General features: G+C 49.7%; 1 protein-coding gene across 1 annotated transcript in view; it reads right to left on the bottom strand.

Annotated features, from left to right (window-relative positions):
- Positions 1–1,998: 1,998 nt before the first annotated feature.
- LOC147118175 (RNA-binding protein 39-like) overlaps positions 1,999–27,785 on the bottom strand; it is a 105,399-nt gene continuing 79,612 nt past the window's right edge. The window contains exons 8-9 of the mRNA XM_085983671.1: positions 4,553–4,757; positions 1,999–2,132 (exon numbers count right to left, since the gene is read on the bottom strand). Coding sequence (XP_085839797.1) covers positions 1,999–2,132; positions 4,553–4,757 — 339 coding nt within the window. The remainder of the gene's footprint in view (positions 2,133–4,552; positions 4,758–27,785) is intronic.

The raw sequence follows: 27,785 nt of genomic DNA, 5'->3' as shown, positions 1-27,785 counted from the left end.
CTTCCCTTTCTTAATCAATCTTTTTGTTATTTTTTGTTGTCTTTTAAAGTTTTCCCAATCCTCGATCCTCCCACTAGATTTAGCTACCTTATATGCCCTTGTTTTTAGTCGAATACTATCCTTAATTTCTTTACTTAGCCACGGATGGCTGTCTTTTAGTAACCGTCTCGAGTTGGGCTGAATGGGCTGACTCCTGTTAATATAGTAACAGGCTTGAGTGGGGCTGAATGGGCCTACTCCTGTTCATATAGTAATAGGCTCGAGGGGCTGAATGGGCCTATTCCTGTTCATATAGTAATAGGCTCGAGGGGCTGAATGGGCCTACTCCTGTTCGTATAGTAACCGTCTCGAGTTGGGCTGAATGGGCTGACTCCTTTTAATATAGTAACAGGCTTGAGTGGGGCTGAATGGGCCTACTCCTGTTCATATAGTAACAGGCTCGAGGGGCTGAATGGGCCTACTCCTGTTCGTATAGTAACCGTCTCGAGTTGGGCTGAATGGGCTGACTCCTGTTAATATAGTAACAGGCTTGAGTGGGGCTGAATGGGCCTACTCCTGTTCATATAGTAACAGGCTCGAGGAGCTGAATGGGCCTACTCCAGTTCCTAAGGTAACAGGCTCGAGGGGCTGAATGGGCCTACTCCTATTCCTATGGTAACAGGCTCGAGGGACTGAATGGGCCCACTGCTGTTGCTATGGTAACAGGCTCGAGGGGCTGAATGGGCCTACTCCTGTTCCTATGGTAACAGGCTCAAGGGAGACTGAATGGGCTTCCTCCTGTTCCTATGCTAACAGGTTCGATGGGCTGAATAGGCCTACTACTGTTGCTATGGTAACAGGCTCGAGGGGTTGAATGGGGCTACTTCTGTTCCTGTGCCAACAGGCTCGAGGGAGGCTGAATGGGCCTAGTCCTGTTCCTATGGTAACAGGCTCGAGGGGTTGAGTGGGCCTACTCCTGTTCCTATGGTAACGGGCTCAAGGGAGGATGAATGGGTCTACTCCCGGTCCTATGGTAACAGGCGCGAAGGGTTGAATGGGCCTACTCCTGTTCCTATGGTAACAGGCTCAAGGGAGGCTGAATGGGCCTAGTCTTGTTCCTGTGGTAACAGGCTCGATGGAGGCTGAATGGGCCTAGTCCTGTTCCTAATGCTCAATAGACCTCCTTCATTCCACCCCCTCTCTCTCTCAGGCCCCCACATCCCTCCCTCCTCGGCCACCACAGCCCCTCCCCTAACTCACCCCGCACCCAAACCGCGGGCACGGCCACGTTCGCTAGAGCGAGACGAGCCCAGAGGAAGCTCGCTCTGAGCGTGCTGGAGGCCTCGGGGCCAATCCACCCACTTCATAGAAACATAGAAGCTAGGAGCAGGAGTAGGCCATTCGGCCCCTCGGGCATGTTCCACCATTTAATGCGATCATGGCTGACCATCCAAATTCAGTACCCTGTCCCTGCTTTCTCCCCATATCCTTTGCTCCCTTTAGCCTCAAGAAATATATCTAACTCCTTCTTGAATATATTTAATGAATTGGCCTCTACTGCCTTCTGTGGTAGAGAATTCCACAGGTTCACCACTCTCTCGGTGAAGAAGTTCCTCCTCCTCTGTGTCCTAAATGGCTTACCCCTTATCCTTAGACTGTGACCCCTGGTTCTGGTCTCCCCGACCATTGGGAACATCCTTCCTGCATCTAGTCTGTCTAGTCCTGTTAGAATTTTATAAGTTTCAAGGAGATCCCCTCTCATTCTTCTAAACTCCAGCGAGTACATGCCCAATCGACCCAATCTCTCCTCATACGTCATTCCTGCCATCCCAGGTATCAGTCTGGTAAATCTTCGCTGCACTCCCTCCATGGCAAGAACATCCTTCCTCAGATAAGGCGACCAAAACTGCACACAATACTCAAGGTGTGGTCTCACCAAGGCCCTGTACAATTGCAGCAAGACATCCTTGTTCCTGTACTCGAATCCTCTCGCTATGAAGGCTAACATACCGCTTGCTCTCAACACCTCCCATCTCTGGCCCTTCCCCCCCAGATTCTCTTACCCGAGATGGCAGGCATCAGTATCCCAAATGGGAAGACTCTGTTCAGCTGCAGTGCGGCCTGGGTCACCGCAGGAATCTCGATCCCCGAACCTGCAGAAAGAAGAACAGAGCTGATCCGGATCGGCCTGTTACTGACCTTCGGCGTTCGACTTGCAATTGAGAGCACCGAGTGCAATTCTCTGTATAAACCACCCCAAACCCCTCGATTAGATTCCAGCCTGTAACTCACTCCCGGGTATCTGTTATTTTATATATAAACCCCCCCGAGCCCCTCGATTAGACTCCAGCCTGTAACTCACTCCCGGGTAGCTGTTATTCTATATATAAACCCCCGAACCCCTCGATTAGATTCCAGCCTGTAACTCACTCCCGGGTATCTGTTATTCTATATATAAACCCCCCGAACCCCTCGATTAGATTCCAGCCTGTAACTCACTCCCGGGTATATGTTATTCTATATATAAACCCCCCGAACCCCTCGATTAGATTCCAGCCTGTAACTCACTCCCGGGTATCTGTTATTCTATATATAAACCCCCCGAACCCCTCGATTAGATTCCAGCCTGTAACTCACTCCCAGGTATCTGTTATTCTATATATAAATCCCCCGAACCCCTCGATTAGATTCCAGCCTGTAACTCACTCCCGGGTATCTGTTATTCTATATATAAACCCCCCGAACCCCTCGATTAGATTCCAGCCTGTAACTCACTCCCGGGTATCTGTTATTCTATATATAAACCCCCCGAACCCCTCGATTAGATTCCAGCCTGTAACTCACTCCCGGGTATCTGTTATTCTATAAATAAACCCCCCAAACCCCTCGATTAGATTCCAGCCTGTAACTCACTCCCGGGTATCTGTTATTCTATATATAAACCCCCCGAACCCCTCGATTAGATTCCAGCGTGTAACTCACTCCCGGGTATCTGTTATCCTATATATAAACCCCCCGAACCCCTCGATTAGATTCCAGCCTGTAACTCACTGATGGGTATCTGTTATTCTATATATAAACCCCCCGAACCCCTCGATTAGATTCCAGAACTCACTCCCGGGTATCTGTTATTCTATATATAAACCCCCTGAACCGCTCGATTAGATTCCAGCCTGTAACTCACTCCCGGGTATCTGTTATTCTATATATCAACCCCCAAACCCCTCGATTAGATTCCAGCCTGTAACTCACTCCCGGGTATCTATTATTCTATATATAAACCCCCCGAACCCCTCGATTAGATTCCAGCCTGTATCACACTCCTGGGTATCTGTTATTCTATATATAAACCCCCGAACCTCTCGATTAGATTCCAGCCTGTATCAAACTCCTGGGTATCAGTTATTCTATATATAAACCCTCCGAACCCCTCGATTAGATTCCAGCCTGTAACACACTCCTGGGTATCTGTTATTCTATATATAAACCCCCTGAACCCCTCGATTAGATTCCAGCCTGTAACTCACTCCTGGGTATCTGTTATTCTACATATAAACCCCCCGAAACCCTCGATTAGATTCCCGCCTGTAACTCACTCCCGGGTATCTGTTATTCTATATATAAACACCCTGAAACCCTTGATTAGATTCCAGCCTGTAACTCACTCCCGGGTATCTGTTATTCTATATAAAAACCCCAAAAATCCCTTGATTAGATTCCAGCCTGTAACTCACTCCCAGATATGTGTTATTCTATATATAAACCCCCCGAACCCCTCGATTAGATTCCAGCCTGTAACTCACTCCCGGGTATCTGTTATTCTATATATAAACCCCCCGGAACCCCCCCCCCCGATCAGATTCCAGCCTGTAACTCACTCCTGGGTATCTATTATTTTATATATAAACCCACTGAACCCCTCGATTAGATTCCAGCCTGTAACTCACTCCCGGGTATTTGTTATTCTATATATAAACCCCCCGAACCCCTCGATTAGATTCCAGCCTGTAACTCACTCCCGGGTATCTGTTATTTTATATATAAACCCCCCGAACCCCCCGATTAGATTCCAGCCTGTAACTCACTCCCGGCTATCTGTTATTCTATATATAAACCCCCCGAACCCCTCGATTAGATTCCAGCCTGTAACTCACTCCCGGGTATCTGTTATTCTGTATATAAACCCCCCGAACCCCCCGATTAGATTCCAGCCTGTAACTCACTCCCGGGTATCTGTTATTCTATATATAAACCCCCCGAACCCCTCGATTAGATTCCAGCCTGTAACTCCCTCCCGGGTATCTGTTATTCTATATATAAACCCCCCGAACCCCTCGATTAGATTCCAGCCTGTAACTCACTCCCGGGTATCTGTTATTCTGTATATAAACCCCCCGAACCCCCCGATTAGATTCCAGCCTGTAACTCACTCCCGGGTATCTGTTATTCTATATATAAACCCCCCGAACCCCTCGATTAGATTCCAGCCTGTAACTCCCTCCCGGGTATCTGTTATTCTATATATAAACTCCCCGAAAACCTCGATTCGATCCCGGACGGCTCCAGATCTTACCTTCTGCTAAGCGAGCCATGAGCTGCAGCCTGCCCGTGGGTCCCAGGCTGATTCCCGATCGATCCGTCTCCTCGTTGTCCATGAGTGAGATCCCGGCATCCTGCTCGGCCCGGTCCGACACCGGCCCCACCTTCAGCGGCCGCCCCGCCAGTTCAAAGCCGTGCAGCTGCTCCAGCGCCCTGCGGGCACAGTCCGATTCTGAGAACTGCGCCGTGGGAGAATCATAGAGTCATAGGGCGGAAAAATTTGAATGGTTTGCGCCTCCCGTTAGTGCCTTAAGCGGGCGCTAATGGGACCGCAAAGCAACTTGCGCCCGGGCGCGGCGATGTTTGCGCCGCTCGCGAAATTTACCAGACATTTTGCGGCGGCACTAAACACGACCGCCACGATCTCCTGCGTCCGCAGATCGTGATGCCAGTCGAGCATGCAACGCACCGGACCGGGTATTGAGTGGCACCCCCTGCCTTACCGCCTGCCGCTAGCAACGACAGGTTGAGGGGAGCGTTTTGCACTCGGGAAGGGACTGGGGGAGCGCTATTTAAAGGAGGCCGCTTCCTGCCTTTTTTTGTCGCCGACGTTTTTACATAGAAGCATAGAAACATAGAAGATAGGAGCAGGAGTAGGCCATTCGGCCCCTCGAGCCTGCTCCACCATTTAATGAGATCATGGCTGATCATCCAAATTCAGTACCCTGTCCCTGCCTTCTCCCCATATCCCTTGATCCCTTTAGCCTTAAGAAATATATACAACTCCTTCTTGAATATATTTAATGAATTGGCCTCAACTGCCTTCTGTGGTAGAGAATTCCACAGGTTCACCACTCTCTGGGTGAAGAAATTCCTCCTCATCTCAGTCCTAAATGGCTTACCCCTTATCCTTAGACTGTGGCCCCTGGTTCTGGACTCCCCCGCCATCGGGAACATCCTTCCTGCATCCAGTCTGTCTAGTCCTGTTAGAATTTTATTAGTTTCAATGAGATTCCCTCTCATTCTTGTAAACTCTAGCAAATATAAGCCTAATCGGTCCAAACTCTCCTCATACATCATTCCTGTCATCCCAGGTATCAGTCTGGTGAATCTTCGCTGCACTCCCTCCATGGCAAGAACATCCTTCCTCAGATAAGGCGACCAAAACTGCACACAATACTCATGGTGTGGTCTCACCAAGGCCCTGTACAACTGCAGCAAGACATCCTTGTTCCTGTACTCGAACCCTCTCGCTACGAAGGCCAACATACCATTTGCCTTCTTAACCGCCTGCTGCACCTGCATGCTTACCTTCAGCGACTGGTGCACAAGGACACCCAGGTCTCGTTGCACTTCCCCTTCTCCCAATCTATTGCCGTTCAGATAATAATCTGCCTTCCTGTTTTTGCCACCGAAGTGGATAACCTCGCATTGATCCACATTATACTGCATTTGCCATGCTTCTGCCCAATCATCCAACCTGTCCAAATCATACTGGAGTTTTGCTCCACTCATTCTGAGAGAGAGAGAGAGTCTTCTGGAGAGATTCAAAGCTGTGTTGAGGAGTTTTGGGTACTGAGCAGCACTTTGCAGGTTCTTTCTGATTTGATCTTCCTTGCATCGATTTCGAGGAGACAATGGGGGCTGCAGTCTGAGCTCTTTCCCTGGGCCTCTCCCTTGTTCTTTCCAGCAGATTTGATGTACAGGTCTCTGCAGGCCGAGATTCAAGGCTGCAATGAGCAGGGTGTGGATGGCGCGCAAGATCGACCCTCCCCTTTAAGAAGTGGCCGGCGCCAGTGTGTCTGTGTTCCATTGACGACTGACATCACACGAGCTTCGCCAGCGCTCTGAGGTAGCGCCTCGCTCCTCGGCCTTTGCGCCTTAAGACAGGTGTGAAGCGCCTGATTTAGCGCTCCAATCACCTCCAGGGGCGATAGAAGCTACGTTTGCAGTCGGAAGCGATAATTAGCGCCAGGCGCTGAACTTTGTGCCCAGCCGATAATCACGCCCCAAACGGGACGATACCCAATTTCTCCCCCATAGAGTCATAACGGCACAGAAGGAGGCCATTCAGCCCATCGAGTCCGTGCCGGCTCTCTGTAGAGCAATCCAGTCAGTCCCACTCCCCCGCTATATCCCCGTAGCCCTGCAAGTTTATTTTCCTCAAGTGCCTATTCAGTCTCCCCTTGTAAACATTGAGGGTGAAAAATTCGGTATCACCCATTTTGGGGGCGCGCATATCGGCCGGGCGCAAAGTTTAGCGCCCGGCGCTAATTATCGCCTCCGACTGCAAAATTGGCCTCTGTCGCCCCCTCCTGGAGGTGATTTGAGCGCTAACTCAAGCGCTACACACCTCTCTTAAGGCGCTAACGTCGGGGAGCGAGGCGCTACCTCAGAGCGCTGGCGAAGCTCAGGCGGTGCCCATTACCATGGAAGCCAGACAGACTGGCGCCGTCAAGTTCTTAAAGAGGAAGCGGCCATCTTGCTGGCCAGCCACTCCCTGCTCTTTGCAGCCTTGAATCTCGGCCTGGAGAGACCTCGAAAGCGATTGCGTTGGAAGCACTAATGGATGGGCCCAGGTGAAAGAGCTCGGCGCTTAGGAACCTCAAGAGTGGTGCTGAAGGACAAAACTCCTTAGGACAGCGTTGAAACCAAAAATGTTGCCGACAAGAAAAGGCAGGAGGTGCCCGCCTTTGAATAGCGCTCCCCCAGCCCCTTCCCGATTTGAAAACGTTCCCCTCTACCTGTCATTCCTAGCGGCAGGCACTAAGGCAGGGGGCACCACTCAATATCTACCGGGGACATTGCACGCTCGACTGATGTCACGATCCGCGGGCGCGGGAGATCGTGGCGGTAGTGTTTAGCACCACCACGAAAATGACTGGTCAAATTCGCGAGCGCCGCTAAAATCACCGCGCTCGGGCACTAAGTTCCTAGCGCCCCCACCCCCACCCCCCCCCCCCAACCGGAGGCGCAAACCAACCGAATTTTTGCCCTGAATGTCTCCGCTTCCACCACTTCTGAGAGAGAGAGAGAAGGAGGAGTGAGAAAAGGGTTCGTAACTGTTCCCAGCATTCGTGTCTGCCACCCACTCCCCTCAGCTTATTACCAAATGTAACCCCACTATTTAAGAAAGGAGGGAGAGGGGGAAAACAGGGAATTACAGACCAGTTAGCCTGACATCAGTAGTAGGAAAAATGCTAGAATCTATTATTAAGGACATTGTAACAGGGCACTTAGAAAATAATAATAGGATTGGGCAGAGTAAACATGGATTTATGAAAGGGAAATCGTGTTTGACAAATCTGTTTTTTGAGGTTGTAACGAGTAGAATAGATAAGGGAGAACCAGTGGATGTGGTGTATTTGGATTTTCAGAAGTCAGTCAATAAGGTGCCCCACAAGAGGTTATTAAACAAAATCAGGGCTAATGGGATTGGGGGTAATATACTAGCATGGATTGAGGATTGGTTAACAGGCAGAAAACAGAGAGTAGGAATAAACGGGTCATTTTCGGGTTGGCAGGCTGTAACTAGTGGGGTCCCGCAAGGATCAGTGCTTGGGCCTCAGCTATTCACAATCTACATCAATGATTTGGATGAGGGGACCAAATGTAATATATCCAAGTTTGCTGATGATACAATGCTGGGTGGGAATGTAAGTTGTGAGGAGGATGCAAGGAGGCTTCAAGGGGGATATAGACAGGCTAAGTGAGTGGGCAAGAACATGGCAAATGGAATATAATGTGGAGAAATGTGAAGTTATCCACTTTGGTGGGAAAAATAGAAAATCAGAGTATTTTTTAATTGGTGAGAGATTGGGAAATGCTGGTGTTCAGAGGGACCTGGGTGTCCTTGTACACGAATCACTGAAAGTTAACATGCATGTACAGCAAGCAATTAGGAAAGCAAATGGTATGTTGGCCTTTATTACAAGAGGATTTGAGTATAAGAGTGAAGGCGTCTTACTGTAATTATATAGGGCCCTGGGGAGACCACACCTGGAGTATTGTGTACGGTTTTGGTCTCCTTACCTAAGGAAGGATATCCTTACCATAGAGGGAGTGCAACGAAGGTTCACCAGGCTGATTCCTGGGATGGGGGGGATTGTCCTATGGCGAGCGATTGAGTAGACTAGGCCTATATTCTCTAGAGTTTAGAAGAATGTGAGGTGATCTCATTGAAACATACAACATTCTTACAGGGCTCGACAGGGTAGATGCAGGAAGGATGTAGAGAAGAGACCTGGGTGTTCTTGTACACCAGTCGCTGAAGGTAAGCATGCAGGTGCAGCAGGCGGTTAAGAAGGCAAATGGTATGTTGGCCTTCGTAGCAAGAGGGTTCGAGTATAGGAACAAGGATGTCTTGCTGCAGTTGTACAGGGCCTTGGTGAGACTGCACCTTGAGTATTGTGTGCAGTTTTGGTCGCCTTACCTGAGGAAGGATGTTCTTGCCATGGAAGGAGAGCAGCGAAGATTCACCAGGCTGATACCTGGGATGGCAGGAATGACGTATGAGGAGAGATTGTGTCGATTGGGCTTATACTCACTAGAGTTTAGAAGATTGAGAGGGGATCTCATCGAAACCTATAAAATTCTGTCAGGCCTGGACAGACTAGATGCAGGAAGGATGTTTCTGATGGCCGGGGAGTCCAGAACCAGGGGTCATAGTCTAAGGATAAGGGGTAAGCCATTTAGGACTGAAATGAGGAGGAATTTCTTCACCCAGAGAGTGGTGAACCTGTGGAATTCTCTGCCACAGAGGACGGTGGAGGCCAGTTCATTAAATATATTCAAGAAAGAGTTGGATATATTTCTTAAGGCTAAAGGGATCAAGGGATATGGGGAGAAGGCAGGGACAGGGTACTGAATTTGGATGATCAGCCATGATCTCATTGAATGGTGGAGCAGGCTCGAAGGGCCAAATGGCCGACTCCTGCTCCTATCTTCTATGTTTCTATGTTTCTATGTTTCCCTGGCTGGGGAGTGTAGAACCAGGGGTCACAGTCTCAGAATAAGGGGTCGGCCATTAAGGACTGAGATGAGGGGAAATTTCTTCACTCAGAGGGTGGTGAATCTTTGGAATTCTCTACCACAGAGGGCTGTGGAGGCTCAGTCATTGAGTATATTCAAGACCGAGGTCGATAGATTTTTGGATATTAAGGGAATCAAGGGATATGGGGATAGTGCAGGAAAGTGGAGATGAGGTGGATGATCAGCCATATTGAATGGCGGAGCAGGCTCGAAGGGCCAAATGGCCGACTCCTGCTCCTATTTCTTATGTTCTTATGTTCAAAGCGCTCAGGTTCAGACTTAGGTGGGAGGCCTGGGGACGTCAGAGGAGAAGAAGTGATGGTGCAGGCCCCACCTCAGGCCTACCCTGTCCCATTGGAGCAGGAGTGAATGTCCAGGCCCCATCTCGGGCCTACCCTCTCCCAAAGCAATAGGAGTGATCGTACAGGCGCCACTTCAGACCTAGCCTGTCCCAGAGGGGCAGGAGTGATGAGTTTAGGCCTCACCTCAGGCTTCCTCATTCCTCGAGGCGCAGGACTGATTGTTCAGGCTCCGCCTCGGGCCTACCTTTGCCCGGAGGAGCAGGAGCGATGGTCCAAGCTGCACCTTGGGCCTATTCTGACCTGGATGAGCAGGATTGCTCATCCAGGCTTCAACTCGGGCCTACCCTCCTGTCAGAGGAGTTAGAGTGTTGGTGTAGGCCGCACCTCAGGCCTGCTCATTCCTGGAGGAGCAGAAGCGATCCTCCAGGCTCCACTTCGGGCCTACCCTGTCCGAGAGGGGCAAGAGTGATTGTCCAGACTCCAACTCGGGCCTACCCTGTCCCGGAGGAGCTAGAGTGATGGAACAGGCTCAACATCGGGCCTGCCCTCTCCCGGAGGAGCAGGAGGGGAAACCTCAGGAAGACACGAAGAGGCTGGCAGGAGGGGTAGACAGGAAAAGGCGGGGTGGGAGGGAAGGGGAGGGGGTCAATAAAACAACAACAACGTGCATTTATATAGCGCCTTTAACGTAGTAAAACGTCCCAACGCGCTTCACAGGAACGTTGTCAAACAAAATTTGACACCGAGCCACAGGAGGAGATATTAGGACAGGTGACCAAAAGCTTGGTCAAACAAGTCGGTTTTAAGGAGCGTCTTAAAGGAGGAGGAGAGAGGTGGAGAGGTTTAGGGAGGGAATTCCAGAGCTCGGGGCCTCGGCAGCTGAAGCCACGGCCGCCAATGTTGGAACGATGGAAAATCTGGGGGATGCACAAGAAGCCAGAATTGGAGGAGCACAGAGATCTCGGAGGGTTGTAGGGCTGGAGGAGGTTACAGAGTACAGATATAGGGAGGGTTGTAGGGGCTGGAGGAGGTCACAGAGATAGGGAGGGTTGTCGGGGGCTGGAGGAGGTTACAGAGATAGGGAGGGTTGTCGGGGGCTGGAGGAGGTTACAGAGATAGGGAGGGTTGTAGGGCTGGAGGAGGTTACAGAGATAGGGAGGGTTGTAGGGGCTGGAGGAGGTTATAGAGATAGGGAGGGTTGTAGGGCTGGAGGAGGTTACAGAGATAGGGAGGGTTGTAGGGGCTGGAGGAGGTTACAGAGATAGGGAGGGTTGTAGGGCTGGAGGAGGTTACAGAGATAGGGAGGGTTGTAGGGCTGGAGGAGGTTACAGAGATAGGGAGTGTGGTGTATGTAACCTGTTCCACCTTAAGAGAACTTAAGCCTGGTCCACCTTAAGAAAGGTACTACTTTCTTTGGCTGCTGTATACGTAATACCGGTGGTGACCACACCGGTATATAAGCACAGTGTAATAATATTGTATTCAGTATAGTCCGACCTCCAACCAGTAAAGACCTGTTGAATTTACCCTTGTGGTCTGTGTAGTAATTCTCACTATAACACACAGACTTAACAGTGGCGACGAGTCCGATTCTTACCCTGCTGCAGTAATTTCCACGGCGACTTCGTCCACAGACAGGACGTCGAAGAGAGGTTTCCACCCTCATCACTTACGGGAAGACACGTCGAGTGGCAGGCATCGAGCAACCGGAGTGCAGAAGACATCCTGACCTCGAAGCCTCCATCAGCGACTGTCAGCTTCTTCTACTACCTCGTGGTGGGTAAGCCGGGCAGCGACGCGACAGAAAGTCAACCACGTTGGCTGTACAGACGGGGCTGGGAAGACGGAGGAATAAGGGCGGTGAGGTCGATCGCGACCAGAGATAAGGGCCGGGCCGCTTTCGAGCGAGAGGCGCAGCGCAGGACGTCGATCGCGACCGGAGATAAGGGCTGCATTCGGGCTAAAGGCGCAGCGTCTGGGGAAACTGAAGGCACGAGAGCCGCGGTGAAGCGGAGACAGCGTCGGGGGGGACGGGTGAAGACCGCCAAGCGCGGGAAAACCGCCATTTTGTGGGCGGAGGACGTCGACAAGAGCGGGAAGCCGCCATCTTGGATAACATTAAAAATACGATAAATTGCTACGATGCCTAAACATGGGAACATTAATGCCTTCGACAGTGATATAGAAGACTGGGCTATGTATGCAGAACGCATACAAAACTATTGTAAGGCAAATAAAATTCCTGATGCAGATAAAGCACTAACATTACTAAACTTAATGGGTGCGAAGACATACGGGCAATTGAAACACCTGTTATCACCAGATGAACCGGCGGATAAGACGTTCGAACAGATTGTTACTGTCCTAAAAAATCATCTTAACCCCACGCCGCTGATGCTAGCGGAACGATTTAAATTTTACGATAGAAGACAGCTGCAAAATGAAAGCAATGCTGAATATTTGATGGAATTGCGTAAGCTAGCAAAATATTGTCAGTTTGGAACGGGACTGACAGAGGCACTTCGAGATAGATTTGTGTGTGGTTTATTTAAACAGGATACACAAAGGCGACTGCTCGAGGAGAATGAGCTGTCTCTCGAGAAGGTGGTCACTATGGCAGCAGCACACGAGGCCGCAGCGAGAGGCACGGCAGTAATGCAGCTACGGCCACCGGAACTCGGTACAAACAAATTGGGTTTAAGTTCTGTCAAATGTTATCGTTGTGGAAAGACAACGCACGATCAGAACCAGTGTTGGTTTAAAAACCAAGAATGCAGAACGTGTGGCAGGCTTGGCCACATAGCTAAAGTATGCCAGTCAGGAAAGAAGACCAGCAACAAAAAGTCACCGCAAGGAAAATATGCAAAGGTACACAAGGTGACAAAGAACAGTTTGACCGAACAGAAGTCAGATTCAGACGCTAGCAGTAATGAACTGGATAGCTTAAGAATACACAACGTTGGTAAGGATACAGACCTCCAGACAATTTGGGTCACTCTTAAGATAGCAGGAGTCCAAGTAAAAATGGAATTGGACACTGGATCAGCATTGACGGTCATGAATAAGAAAGATTACAGAAGGTTATTCCAACATATTCCCTTACAGGATACGGAGATTATATTGAAAACGTACACGGGGCAAAGAGTGTACCCCATCGGAAAAATAGAGGTAGAAGTGGTCCACAAGGGTGAAGGAAGCCAAGTAATGGACTTATATGTGCTACCTGAAGGAGGTCCACCACTACTAGGATGGGAGTGGATTAGGAAAATGAATATGGACTGGCACTCCTTGAAAGCACTAACGGTAGATTCCGGGGGAACAGCTGTCAAACCTAAACGATTGTCCAGAATATTGGATGAGGCTAAAGAGGTGTTCCAGCCGGGACTGGGAACACTGAGAGGAATTACGGCAAACATCAAGATTGATGAACATGCACAACCAAAATTTATTAAAGCCAGACCGGTACCCTATGCAATACGACCTGCGGTTGAAGCGGAGCTGGAAGCACTAGAACGTTCAGGGGTACTGTCTAAAGTAGATTGGAGTGAGTGGGCTACACCCATTGTTCCCGTTATGAAACGTCCTGCGAACAATAAGCCAGGAGATCCAGGGAAGGTTCGCATCTCTGGAGATTTCAAAATCACCGTTAATCCGGTGCTTCACACGGTGCAGTATCCGCTTCCACGGATTGAGGATATTTTCGCTTCACTGTCTGGCGGGAAACACTTCACCAAGATAGACCTGGCGCAGGCGTACTTGCAGATGGAGGTTGAAGAAGAGTCACGCCAATACCTCAAGATCAACACGCATCGAGGGTTGTACCGGTACAATAGGCTGGTTTTTGGAGTGGCATCGGCTCCAGCAATTTGGCAGAGGGCCATGGAGCAGGTATTACAGGGAATTCCAGGCACACAATGTTACCTGGACGACATTCTGATCACAGGTGATGGTGATGAACAACATCTCACTAACTTGGAACTGGTGCTCAACAGACTGAAAGAGTATGGACTTAGAGTAAATCGGCAGAAATGTGAGTTCTTCCAGAAGCGGATCTCGTACTGTGGTCATGTCATTGACCGGGAGGGGCTTCATAAGTCTCCTGACAAGATAGAGGCAGTTGTAAAGGCTCCCGCTCCGGAGAATGTCTCTCAGTTGAAGTCGTTTCTAGGATTAATTAACTATTACCATAAATTTCTGCCAAATCTATCCACGGTACTGCATCTGTTGAACGCTCTTTTACAGAAAGGGGTACCATGGGACTGGGGCGAAAACTGTAAGAAGGCATTTCGCAAAAGCAAAGAATTGATCACCTCAGAGGAAGTGTTGGCTCACTTCAACCCGACACTGCCTATTCGGTTGGCTTGTGATGCTTCTCCATATGGTATTGGGGCAGTACTCTCACACAAGTTGCCAAATGGCACGGAAAGGCCAGTCGCGTTTGCATCCAGATCATTGACCTCCGCTGAGCGCAACTATGCGCAGATCGATAGGGAGGCCCTTAGCCTTGTATGGGGAGTGAAGAAGTTTAATCATTACCTACAGGGCCAAAAATTTACACTTCTGACAGACCATCAACCGTTGGTGTCCATTTTTAACCCTAAGAAGGGTGTTTCGGTGATGACAGCACAGCGTCTCCAGAGATGGTCTCTTTTCTTAGGGGCACATCAATATCAGATAGAATTCAAAGGTACGAAACAGCATGGCAATGCTGATGGCCTGTCGCGCCTGCCACTACCTGAAGATGAAGACACGATGAAAATTGACCCTGTTAAGTTATTTCATTCGACCATTATCGAGTGTTTACCTGTCACCAATGCAAGTATTGAAAGAGAAACCAGGAACGACCCGACACTGTCCAGAGTCTACGAGGTGACAGTGAAAGGATGGCCAACACGGGGTGATCCTCTGTTACCGGCATTCTCGACAAGGCGAGACCAGCTGTCCATCTGCCATGGTACTTTGATGTACGGGACAAGAGTGATTATTCCTCCCAAGTTAAGGGAAAGAGTTTTAAAAGAACTACATGAAGGTCATCTGGGGGGAGTTAAAATGAAAAGTCTTGCTAGGGCTTACGTATGGTGGCCGGGTATTGACCAACAGATTGAGGAGTTAACAAAAAGCTGCGCTGGGTGTCAAAAAGTGCAAAATGCACCTCCGATAGCACCGCTACACCCATGGGAATGGCCTTCAGCCCCATGGCAACGCGTACACATTGACTTTGCTGGTCCATTCATGGACTCCATGTTCCTAATCGCGGTGGACGCACATTCCAAATGGCCAGAAGTCATCAAGATGAATACCACTACTTCAGAAAAGACAATTGCGGTGTTAAGAACAATATTCGCAAGGAACGGATTGCCAGAACAGATCTGTTCGGACAACGGACCACAGTTTGTATCGGAAGAATTCCAACAATTCCTAAAGAAGAATGGAGTTAAACATTATACCTCTGCCCCATATCATCCGGCGACAAACGGGTTGGCTGAAAGATTTGTCCAGACATTCAAAAAGGCAATAAAGGCCATGAATGATGATCAGATTCCGCTGCAACACAAGGTCGATAAGTTCCTGATGCCATATAGAAACGCCAATCATGCCGTGACTAACCAAAGTCCTGCTATGATGTTTTATAACAGGAGGTTGCGGTCCAAGTTGGACTTGTTAAAATCAAATGTGCAGAGGGAAGTGGAAAACAAACAGTTTCGGCATATTAACAGCAAGACCACTCGAACTTTTGACGTAGGACAACCAGTGATGGCAAGGGGCTACGGAAACGAAAAATGGCAGTCCGGAACAATCCGGGCCAGACAAGGACCTCTGATGTACACCGTAGATATTGGTCATAATGTGATAAGGCGTCATGCGGATCAACTGGTAGAGTCGAGAGCAAGGGTCGAACCCATGGTTGTGACAGAGACAGCTGTGGAAGACGTTCATGAACCTAAAGCATCTACCTTGGCCGAGAATGTACTTGATGATGATGACACCCAATACATTGGCAACCAACTAGAGGAGGCACCTCAACAACAAGAATCAGAGACCACTGAAAGGCGTTATCCAAGCCGAATCAGAAAGCCTCCTGAGAGACTGAACCTTTGAACTGTTATACCTGAAGTTATATATGTATATATGTTATGTTTATTTGGGGATATGACTGTTAAGCTAAAAAGGGAGGATTGTGGTGTATGTAACCTGTTCCACCTTAAGAGAACTTAAGCCTGGTCCACCTTAAGAAAGGTATTACTTTCTTTGGCTGCTGTATACGTAATACCGGTGGTGACCACACCGGTATATAAGCACAGTGTAATAATATTGTATTCAGTATAGTCCGACCTCCAACCAGTAAAGACCTGTTGAATTTACTCTTGTGGTCTGTGTAGTAATTCTCACTATAACACACAGACTTAACAGGGAGGGTTGTAGGGCTGGAGGAGGTTACAGAGATAGGGAGGGTTGTAGAGCTGGAGGAGGTTACAGAGATAGGGCGGGTTATAGGGGCTGGAGGAGGTTATAGAGATAGGGAGGGTTGTAGGGCTGGAGGAGGTTACAGAGATAGGGAGGGTTGTAGGGGCTGGAGGAGGTTACAGAGATAGGGAGGGTTGTAGGGCTGGAGGAGGTTACAGAGATAGGGAGGGTTGTAGGGCTGGAGGAGGTTACAGAGATAGGGAGGGTTGTAGGGCTGGAGGAGGTTACAGAGATAGGGAGGGTTGTAGGGCTGGAGGAGGTTACAGAGATAGGGAGGGTTGAAGGGGCTGGAGGAGGTTACAGAGATAGGGAGGGGTGTAGGGGCTCAAGGGGGTTACAGAGATAGGGAGGATTGTAGGGGCTGGTGGAGGTTACAGAGATAGGGAGGGTTGAAGGGACTGGAGGAGGCTACAGAGATAGGGAGGTTTGTAGGGGCTGGAGGAGGTTACAGAGATAGGGAGGGTTGTAGGGCTGGAGGCGGTTACAGAGATAGGGAGGGTTGTAGGGCTGGAGGAGGTTACAGAGATAGGGAGAGTTGTAGGGCTGGAGGAAGTTACAGAGATAGGGAGGGTTGTAGGGCTGGAGGAGGTTACAGAGATAGGGAGGGTTGTAGGGCTGGAGGAGGTTACAGAGATATAGAGGGTTGTATGGGCTGGAGGAGGTTACAGAGATAGGGAGGATTTTAGGAGCTGGAGGAGGTCACAGAGATAGGGAGGGTTGTAGGAGCTGGAGGTGGTTACAGAGATAGGGAGGGCTGTAGGAGCTGGAGGTGGTTACAGAGATAGGGAGGGCTGTAGGGCGGTAGGAGGTTACAGAGATACGGAGGGCTGTAGGGCTTGAGGAGGTTATAGAGATAGGGAGGGCTGAGGGCCAGGGAGGAGGTTACAGTGATAGGGAGAGTTGTAGGGGCTGGAGGAGGTTACAGAGATAGGAATAGTTGTGGGGGCTGGAGGAGGTTACAGAGATAGGGAGGATTTTAGAGATTGGACGAGGTTACAGTGATAGGGAGGGTTGTAGGGCTGGAGGAGGTCACAGAGATAGGGAGAGTTGTATGTGCTGGAGGAGGTTACAGAGATAGGGAGAGTTGTAGGGGCTGGAGGAGGTTACAGAGATAGGGAGGTTTGTAGGGGACTGGAGGAGGTTACAGAGGTAGGGAGAGTTGTAGGGCTGGAGGAGGTTACAGAGATAGGGAAGGTTGAAGGGGCTGGAGGAGGTTACAGAGATAGGGAGGGGTGTAGGGGCTGGAGGGGGTTTCAGAGATAGGGAGGGTTGTAGGGGCTGGTGGAGGTTACAGAGATAGGCAGGGTTGTAGGGGCTGGAGGAGGTTACAGAGATAGGCAGGGTTGTAGGGGCTGGAGGAGGTTACAGAGATAGGGAGGTTTGTAGGGGACTGGAGGAGGTTACAGAGATAGGGCGGATTGTCGGGGCTGGAGGAGGTTACAGAGATAGAGAGGGTTGTAGGGGGCTGGAGGAGGTTACAGAGATAGGGAGGTTTGTCGGGGCTGGAGGAGGTTACAGAGATAGGGAGGGTTGTAGAGGCTGGAGGAGGTTACAGAGATCGCGAGAGTTGTAGGGCTGGAGGAGGTTACAGAGATAGGGAGGGTTGAAGGGGCTGGAGGAGGTTACAGAGATAGGGAGGGTTGTATGGGCTGGAGGAGGTTACAGAGATAGGGAGAGTTGTAGGGCTGGAGGAGGTTACAGAGATAGGGAGAGTTGTAGGGGCTGGAGGAGGTTACAGAGATAGGGAGGGTTGAAGGGGCTGGAGGAGGTTACAGAGAAAGGAAGGTTGTATGGGGCTGGAGGAGGTGACAGAGATAGGGAGGTTTGTAGGGGACTGGAGGAGGTTACTGAGATAGGGAGGATTGTAGGGGCTGGAGGAGGTTACAGAGATAGAGAGGGTTGTAGGGGGCTGGAGGAGGTTACAGAGATAGGGAGGTTTGAAGGGGCTGGAGGAGGTTACAGAGATCGCGAGAGTTGTAGGGCTGGAGGAGGTTACAGAGATAGGGAGGGTTGAAGGGGCTGGAGGAGGTTACAGAGGTAGGGAGAGTTGTAGGGGCTGGAGGAGGTTACAGAGATAGGGAGGGTTGAAGGGGCTGGAGGAGGTTACAGAGATAGGGAGAGTTGTTGGGCTGGAGCAGGTTACAGAGATAGGGAGAGTTGTAGGGGCTGGAGGAGGTTACAGAGATAGGGAGGGTTGAAGGGGCTGGAGGAGGTTACAGAGATAGGGAGAGTTGTTGGGCTGGAGGAGGTTACAGAGGTAGGGAGGGTTGTAGGGGCTGGAGAAGGTTACAGAGATAGGGAGGGTTGTAGGGGCTGGAGGAGGTTACAGAGATAGAGAGGGTTGTAGGGGGCTGGAGGAGGTTACAGAGATAGAGAGGGTTGTAGGACTGGAGGAGGTTACAGAGATAGGGAGGTTTGTAGGGGCTGGAGGTGGTTACAGAGATAGGGAGGGTTGAAGGGGCTGGAGGAGGTTACAGAGATAGGGAGAGTTGTAGGGCTGGAGGAGGTTACAGAGGTAGGGAGGGTTGTAGGGGCTGGAGAAGGTTACAGAGATAGGGAGTGTTGTGTATGTACCTTTAAGAGAGAACTGTTTTACAGCTCCTGTATACTGTAGTACTGGCAGTGACCACACCTGTATATAAAACCGGAGCAGTCTTCTGTACTTCAGTCTTGAGACTACACTACTCCAGTAAACACCTGTTGATTGTTAAGTTACAGCCTCCGTGTAGTTCTTGGGGAAACATCCTCTTTAAAGAATCACGGATCTAACAGTGGCGACGAGTGTCGATTCGAATCTACCTGCAACTCTGCATTTCCCTTCGAGGATTCGCTCCGGGAGGGCAGTGGAAGAAAGTCGAGGCCAGAAACATGGGCGTCGACCACGAGCAACCGCCCAGTCGTCCGGCAGAGAGTGAACATCGCAGGGGAGGCTGTGGAGAGCCGGGCTTGGTTCCCCAGCCACGACGATCAGCAACAGACTGACGACAGGTACAGCGCAGACCCTTCCCGGACAGCGGCGGCTGGAGCCGACCGACGGCGGAGAGAAAGCCGAGCAGCGTCGACGGGGTAAGAGAGAGGGTGAAGCGCACAGGGCGCAGCTGGGGGTTGAAAACTGAGCGGCGTCGAGGAAAAACAAAACGGAGAGAGAGGGTAAAGCAACAGCCGGGTTCAGGACCGAGCGGCGGAAATGGGAAAGGCGCACAGAAAAAAAAAAACGCGCAGAGCACAGCCAGGGCTCAAGAGCTGAACAGTGTCCATGGGCAGAAGAAGGGAGAGCACGGGAGACGCCATTGAGCCGCGGAGAAGAAGGAAGAGCGCGGGAGACGCCATTTTGTGCCAGCGGAGAAGAAGAAAGAGCGCGGGAGACGCCATTTTTGACAGTTAAATCACACCCAGGGATGCCGAAGAGTGGCAGTATCTCTACGTTCGACAATGAAGTCGAAGATTGGGCGACATATGTGGAACGTATTGAGGTGTACTGCAGGGCGAATGAAGTGCCAGATGCTAGGAAAGCACTGGTTTTGTTAAATTCCATGGGTGCAAAAACTTATGGGTTACTGCGAAACCTAATAACCCCAGAGAAGTCTGTGAATAAGCATTTCAAAAGCATAGTAGAAATCCTACAGGACCACTTAAACCCCACACCGCTGCTGATAGCAGAACGATTTAAGTTCCATAAAAGGAACCAACACAAAGACGAAAGCAATGCTGAGTACTTAACGGAACTGCGCAAGCTATCGAAACACTGCCAGTTTGGAGTGGGACTAGCAGATACGTTAAGGGACAAGTTTGTGTGTGGGCTGCAAAGTGAAGGAACCCAGAAACGGCTTCTATCAGAAAAGGATCTTACGCTGGACAAGGCTTTCAGTATGGCAGCATCACACGAAGCAGCCGCAAGGGGCGCTGCAGAGATGCAACGGAGACCGCAAGAATATGGCACCAATGAAATGTCATACGGAACAGGGAAGTGTTATCGCTGCGGCAGAACAACACACGACCAGAAGGATTGTTGGTTCAAGGACCAAGTGTGCAGACAGTGTGGAAAAGCAGGACACATAGCAAGAGTCTGCAGGTTTGGGAAGAAAACCAACAGCAAGAAATCTCCACAGGAGAAGTACAAAAAGGTACACAAGGTGATGGACAGTAGTTCAGACGAACAGAAAAGTGACACAGACTCCAGAAGCAAGGAGCTGGGTTGTCTGAAACGACATAAGGTAACCAAAATGGAGGATCACCAGACTATCTGGGTTACACTCAAGATAGACGGAGTCCAAGTGAAAATGGAATTGGACACAGGATCAGCCCTAACAGTCATAAACCAAAGGGACTACAAGCGGCTATTTTCACATATACCCTTGAAAGCTACAGAGATTGTCTTGAAGACGTACACGGGGCAAAAAGTCTACCCCAAAGGAAAAATAAGGGTGAAAGTGATATACAAAGGCCAGGAAATACCTAAAATGGACTTATATGCATTGCCAGATGGAGGACCACCACTGCTAGGACGTGAATGGATCCGGAAGATACAATTAGATTGGCATTCCATACAGGCACTGAAGGTTGAGGCCAAAAAGGATGATGACGTAACACTTGGACGACTGTCAAAAATGCTAACTGATGCAAAAGAAGAGTTCCAGGAGGGACTAGGAACACTAAAAGGCATAACAGCAATGATTAAAATAGAGGAAAATGCAAGCCCAAAGCTTCTTAAGGCCAGACCAGTGCCTTATGCGATCAGACCAGCCGTCAAAGCAGAGCTGGAAGGGTTGGAACGTTCAGGAGTACTGCCCAAAGTAGACTGGAGTGAGTGGGCTACACCCATCGTTCCTGTAATGAAGAGGTCGTTGAGTAATACGCCTGGGGAACCAAAGAAGGTCCGCATCTGTGGGGATTTTAAGGTGACAGTGAACCCAGTCCTTCACACGGTAGAATATCCGCTTCCACGAATTGAGGATATTTTCGCCTCGCTATCTGGAGGTAAACGCTTCACCAAAATTGATCTAGCCCAAGCGTACTTGCAAATGGAGGTAGAAGAAGCCTCGAAACAATACCTCATGATCAACACTCATAAAGGTGTCTATCAATACAACCGGCTGGTGTTCGGGGTAGCATCGGCTCCGGCTATTTGGCAAAGGGCGATGGATCAAGTCCTGCAAGGGATTCCAGGGACCCAGTGTTATTTGGACGACATCCTGGTCACGGGCGAAAATGACAGTGATCACCTCGCCAACTTGGAGAAGGTGCTCACCAGATTAAAGGAATATGGGCTACGAGCTAATCGCCACAAGTGCGAGTTTTTCCAGAAGCAGATCTCGTATTGTGGTCACGTCATCAATGAAGAGGGGTTACATAAGTCACCTGAAAAGATTGAGGCAGTAGTCAAGGCTCCAGCACCGGAAAATGTGTCACAACTGAGGTCGTTCCTTGGGCTGGTAAACTACTACCATAAGTTCTTACCAAATTTGTCCACGGTATTACACCCACTGAACACCCTACTGCAAACAGGGGTGCCATGCAAGTGGAATGACAAACGTAGACGAGCTTTCCAGAAGTGTAAAGAATTGATCACATCAAAAGAGGTGTTGGCTCATTTCAACCCAGCACTACCAATTCGTTTGGCATGTGATGCATCACCCTATGGTATTGGAGCGGTGCTGTCGCACAAATTCCCAGACGGGTTGGAGAGGCCAGTGGCCTTTGCGTCTCGGTCACTAATCTCAGCCGAGCGCAACTATGCCCAGATTGACAGGGAGGCCCTCAGCCTAGTATGGGGAGTAAAAAAATTCAACCACTATCTGCATGTGCAGAAGTTCACCTTGCTGACTGACCACCAACCACTTGTCTCCATCTTTAATCCTAAGAAGGGCGTTCCAGTGATGACTGTACAACGGTTACAAAGATGGTCCCTGTTTCTAGGGGCGAATCAATATGAAATAGAATATAAAGGCACGAAACAGCATGGAAACGCTGATGGGCTATCACGCCTGCCACTGCCTGCTGTGGAGGAAGCACCAGCAGTGGACCCTATCGAGATATTTTATTCGTCAATAATTGAACGATTGCCAGTAACGAACGCGGATATAGAGAAGGAGACCCGCAATGATCCGACACTGTCTCGGGTATATGATATGACGGTGAGGGGATGGCCAACACATGGTGACTCACTGTTGCCAGCATTCTCATCCAGAAGAGAACAGCTGTCAGTATGCCAGGGGACAGTGATGTGTAGATCCCGAGTGGTGATTCCACCCAAGTTAAGGGAGAGAATGCTAAATGAGCTTCATGCAGGTCATCTGGGAGAGGTGAAAATGAAAAGCTTTGCTAGGGCTTATGTGTGGTGGCCGGGGATCGATCAACAAATCGAGGACCTAACCAAGAGCTGCTCAGGATGCCAGAAGGTCCAAAATGCACCACCACATGCCCCTCTGCACCCATGGGAGTGGCCCTCCTCTCCATGGCAACGGGTGCATATTGATTTTGCTGGTCCATTCATGGACTCAATGTTCTTAATAGCAGTGGATGCTCACTCGAAATGGCCTGAGGTGATAAAAATGTCCTCAACCACTACAGAGAAAACGATTGCAGTCCTACGGACCATATTTGCCAGGAACGGCTTGCCAGAGCAGATTTGCTCTGATAATGGACCACAGTTTGTGTCCGAAGAGTTTTGAAAATTTATGAGAAGGAATGGGGTAAGGCATTGCACATCCGCCCCGTATCATCCAGCCACAAATGGATTGGCTGAAAGGTTCGTACAAACTTTTAAAAAGGCGATAAAGGCCATGTGCGACGATGAAATTCCACTACAGCATAAGGTGGACAATTTCCTATTAGCCTACAGAAATGCGACACATGCAGTTACCAACCAAACCCCGGCCATGATGTTCTTTAACCGAAGGTTGAGATCTCATCTGGATTTGCTCAGACCCAATGTGCGAAGAAATGTTGAGGATAAACAATTCCAGCACATCAATGAGAAGCTTCAATGTAGGACAACCAGTCTTGGCCCGTGACTACCGAACAGAGAAATGGCAACCCGGAATGATATGCACAAGGCAGGGGCCATTAATGCACACAGTGGATGTCGGGGAGAACATTGTGAGACGCCACGTCGATCAGATCTTAGCGTCACAGGAACGAGTCAACCCCATGTCTCGAGTACCTGGGGATGAACCCGACATCTACCTCCGAACCAGTAGCAGTGGAAACCGATGAACTAACCGACGAAAAGGGGCCAGAATCGCCTCCGCACCAAGAACAAGAACCTCAGGAAAGGCGCTATCCTGAAAGGATCAGGAAGCCGCCCCAAAGACTGAATCTATAAATGGACTATTTTCAGTTAATGTTGCATGTTAAAAATGTTAATTGTTAAATGAATGTTATGGTACTGTTAATCTAAAAGGGGAGGAATTGTTGTGTATGTACCTTTAAGAGAGAACTGTTTTACAGCTCCTGTATACTGTAGTACCGGCAGTGACCACACCTGTATATAAAGCCGGAGCAGGCTTCTGTACTTCAGTCTTGAGACTACACTACTCCAGTAAATACCTGTTGATCGTTAAGTTACAGCATCCGTGTAGTTCTTGGGGAAACATCCTAGTTAAAGAATCACGGATCTAACAGGGAGGGTTGTAGGGCTGGAGGATGTTACAGAGATAGGGAGGGTTGAAGGGGCTGGAGGAGGTTACAGAGATCGGGAGAGTTGTAGGGCTGGAGGAGGTTACAGAGAGAGGGAGAGTTGTAGGGCTGGAGGAGGTTACAGAGATAGGGAGGGTTGAAGGGGCTGGAGGAGGTTACAGAGATAGGGAGGGGTGTAGGGGCTGGAGGAGGTTACAGAGATCGCGAGAGTTGTAGGGCTGGAGGAGGTTACAGAGATAGGGAGGGTTGAAGGTGCTGGAGGAGGTTACAGAGATAGGGAGGGGTGTAGGGGCTGGAGGAGGTTGCAGAGATAGGGAGGGTTGTAGGGCTGGAGGAGGTTACAGAGCTAGGGAGAGTTGTAGGGCTGGGGGAGGTTACAGAGATAGGGAGGGTTGTAGGGCTGGAGGAGGTTACAGAGATAGGGAGGGTTGTAGGGCTGGAGGAGGTTACAGAGATAGGGAGAGTTGAAGGGGCTGGAGGAGGTTACAGAGATCGGGAGAGTTGTAGGGCTGGAGGAGGTTACAGAGATAGGGAGTGTTGTAGGGCTGGAGGAGGTTACAGAGATAGTGAGGGCTGTAGGGGCTGGGGGAGGTTACAGAGATAGAGAGGGGTGTAGGGGCTGGATGGGGTTACAGAGGTAGGGAGGGTTGTAGGGGGCTGGAGGATGTTACAGAGATAGGGAGAGTTTAGGGACTGGAGGATGTTACAGAGATAGGGAGGGTTGTAGGGGCTGGAGGAGGTTACAGATATAGGGAGGGTTGTAGGGGCTGGTGGAGGTTACAGAGATAGGGAGGGTTGTAGGGCTGGAGGAGGTCACTGTTGTGTATGTACCTTTAAGAGAATAACGGGTCTCAGACTGCAGTACCGGCAGTGACCACCCCTGTATAAAAGGCGCTAGAGAGCCTCTGTTGGTTAGTTTCGTTTATGCCTTTCACCAGTAAAGACTTGTTTGTTTCTCTCCTGCTAGTCCGTGTCTCAATCATTCACGGATTTAACACTGGCGACGAGTTAGAAACGAACTTACCTGCAACTCAGCAGCAGCTCCGACAACGTTGTTGAAGGTCGGAGCCAGAAGAAAGGAAAAAAATAAAAATAAAAAATAGGCCATTGAAACTCGAGAAACGGGCGTCGACCGTCAGTCATCGAGTTCAAAACTTGCAGGAGAGACTGTTCAGAGCCAGGCTGGGTTCCTCGGTCCGTGGTTTCCCAGCTAATTGGGCTGGTGACAGGTAGTGCTCTGATCCTTCCTGGGCTGTGGCGGGCTGAAGCTCGATCGGGTGGCCTTTCAACGGGGCCGGGCAGCGAGTCGGGAAGCAAGGAGAGAGAGAGAGGGTGGAGCACACAGGGCGCGGCCGGTGTTTCAAAACTGGGCAGCGTTCAGACCTCAGAAGAGGGAGGGAAGTGTCCCAGAGGGTCCGCTCCACGACGGGAAGATAATAAAGGAAAACGAATTAATATTTAACGCGCAGGAAACCGTGGAAAGCAGCGCTAACAACAGCGGGGAAGAAGACAAAGCGCGGGAGGCACCATTTTGTTAAATCGGGGAAGAAGGCAAAGCGCGGGAGATGCCATTTTAGATTTGCAAAATGCCGAAGACTGGCTGTATCACTGCTTTTGATAATACATTAGAGGACTGGACCACGTATGTGGAAAGAGTTGAGGTATATTTCGAGGCAAATGAAATAGCGGAGGGGAAAAAGGCATCAATATTGCTAAACATTATGGGCGCTAGAATGTACGGCCTATTGCGGGATCTGATTACTCCAGCCAAACCGAAGGCAAAGAGTTTTAATGAAATTGTTGCTGTTCTACAGGAGCACTTAAACCCTGCACCGCTGTTGATAGCAGAAAGATTTAAATTCCACAGGAGAACTCAGCACAAAGATGAGAGCAATGCTGAGTATCTTACGGAACTACGCAAGCTATCAAAGCACTGCCAGTTCGGAGCAGGACTGGCAGATACCCTACGGGACAAATTTGTCTGTGGACTCCTGAGTGAAGGAACACAGAAGAAGTTACTCGCAGAAAAAGAGCTGACGCTAGATAAGGCTTTCAGCGTGGCAGTATCGTATGAAGCAGCAGCCAGGGGAGCTACAGAAATTCAACAAAAACCAGAGGAATACGGCACCCACGAAATGACACGTGGATTTGCAAAATGTTATCGCTGTGGCAGAACTAACCATGACCAGAAGGACTGCTGGTCCAAAGACAAAATATGCAGACAATGCGGGAAGATTGGACACATTGCACGAGTTTGTAGGTCTGGGAGGAAGACCAGCGACAACAAAAAGGCTACTAAGGAACCGTAAAAGAAAGTACAAAAGATGATGGACAGTAGTTCCGAACACCAGATGAGCGATAGTGAATCCGAGAACAGGAGATTAAGCTGTCTCAAACTTCACAATGTAATCGCAAAAGAGGATCACCGAACCATTTGGGTCACCCTCACGATAGCAGGGTCCCAAGTTAAAATGGAATTGGATACAGGATCAGCGCTAACCGTCATGAATCGACGAGACTATGAGCGGCTATTTTCACACATACCCTTGAGAGAGACACCCATCGTCTTGACGACGTATACGGGGCAAAAAGTATACCCCAGAGGAAAAATAAGGGTGCCTGTCGAATACAATGGCAAGAATATACGGAAATTGTGTCTCTACATACTGCCAAATGGTAGACCACCGTTATTGGGACGGGAATGGATCAGGAAGATAAACTTAGATTGGCATTCCATTCATGCAATGACGGTGGACGGTAAAAAAGATGAAGACGTCACTCCTGGACGATTGTCTACAATCTTAGCTAACGCCAAAGAGGTATTTCAACAAGAACTGGGCATGCTTAAAGGCGTAACCGCCTCGTTAAAAATAGAAGAGAATGCAGTTCCCAAGTTTTTCAAAGCGAGACCGGTACCATATGCAATTCGTCCAGCTGTCGAGGCAGAGCTGGAGAATCTGGAGAAGGCGGGCGTGTTGTCTAAGGTCGACTGGAGCGAGTGGGCGACACCCATCGTCCCTGTCATGAAGAAAACGTTAAGCAATAAGTCCGGAGAGCCAAGGAAGATTCGCATCTGTGGGGATTTCAAGGTGACGGTGAACCCTGTCCTTCACACAGTACAATATCCTCTTCCAAGGATAGAAGACATCTTCGCCTCACTGTCTGGAGGGAAGCGTTTTACAAAAATTGACCTAGCACAAGCATATTTGCAGATGGAGGTTGAAGAGTCCTCTAGGAAGTATCTCACGATAAACACTCACAAAGGTCTTTACCAGTATCATCGATTGGTATTCGGAGTAGCATCGGCTCCGGCGATATGGCAAAGAGCGATGGAACAAGTCCTGCAAGGGATTCCGGGGACTCAGTGTTACTTGGACGACATCCTTGTAACAGGTGAAGATGACAGTGAACACCTTAACAACCTAGAACAGGTGCTCACTAGACTACGGGAACATGGGCTGCGAGCCAACCGCCTCAAGTGCGAATTTTTTAAGAAACAGATATCGTATTGTGGCCACGTGATTGATGAAGAGGGGTTACATAAGTCCCCTGACAAAATTGAAGCGGTTGTTAAGGCCCCAGCGCCTGAAAATGTGTCGCAACTGAGGTCATTCCTCGGGTTGGTGAATTACTATCATAAGTTTTTGCCGAATTTGTCGACAATTCTGCATCCACTGAACGCCCTGCTACGAACGGGCGTAGCATGGAAATGGAGCGATGATTGTAAACGTGCTTTTCAGAAGAGTAAGGACTTAATCACTTCGAAGGAAGTATTGGCTCACTACAACCCAGCACTGCCAATCAGGCTGGCGTGTGATGCGTCTCCCTACG

The sequence above is a fragment of the Somniosus microcephalus genome, chromosome 4 (assembly GCF_052327205.1).
Source record: "Somniosus microcephalus isolate GS21.2 chromosome 4, FLI_Smic_1.0, whole genome shotgun sequence".
Classification (NCBI taxonomy): Eukaryota; Metazoa; Chordata; class Chondrichthyes; order Squaliformes; family Somniosidae; genus Somniosus; species Somniosus microcephalus.
The sequence above is the reverse complement of the archived record's forward strand: the minus strand, read 5'-3'. Positions and strand labels throughout refer to the sequence as shown.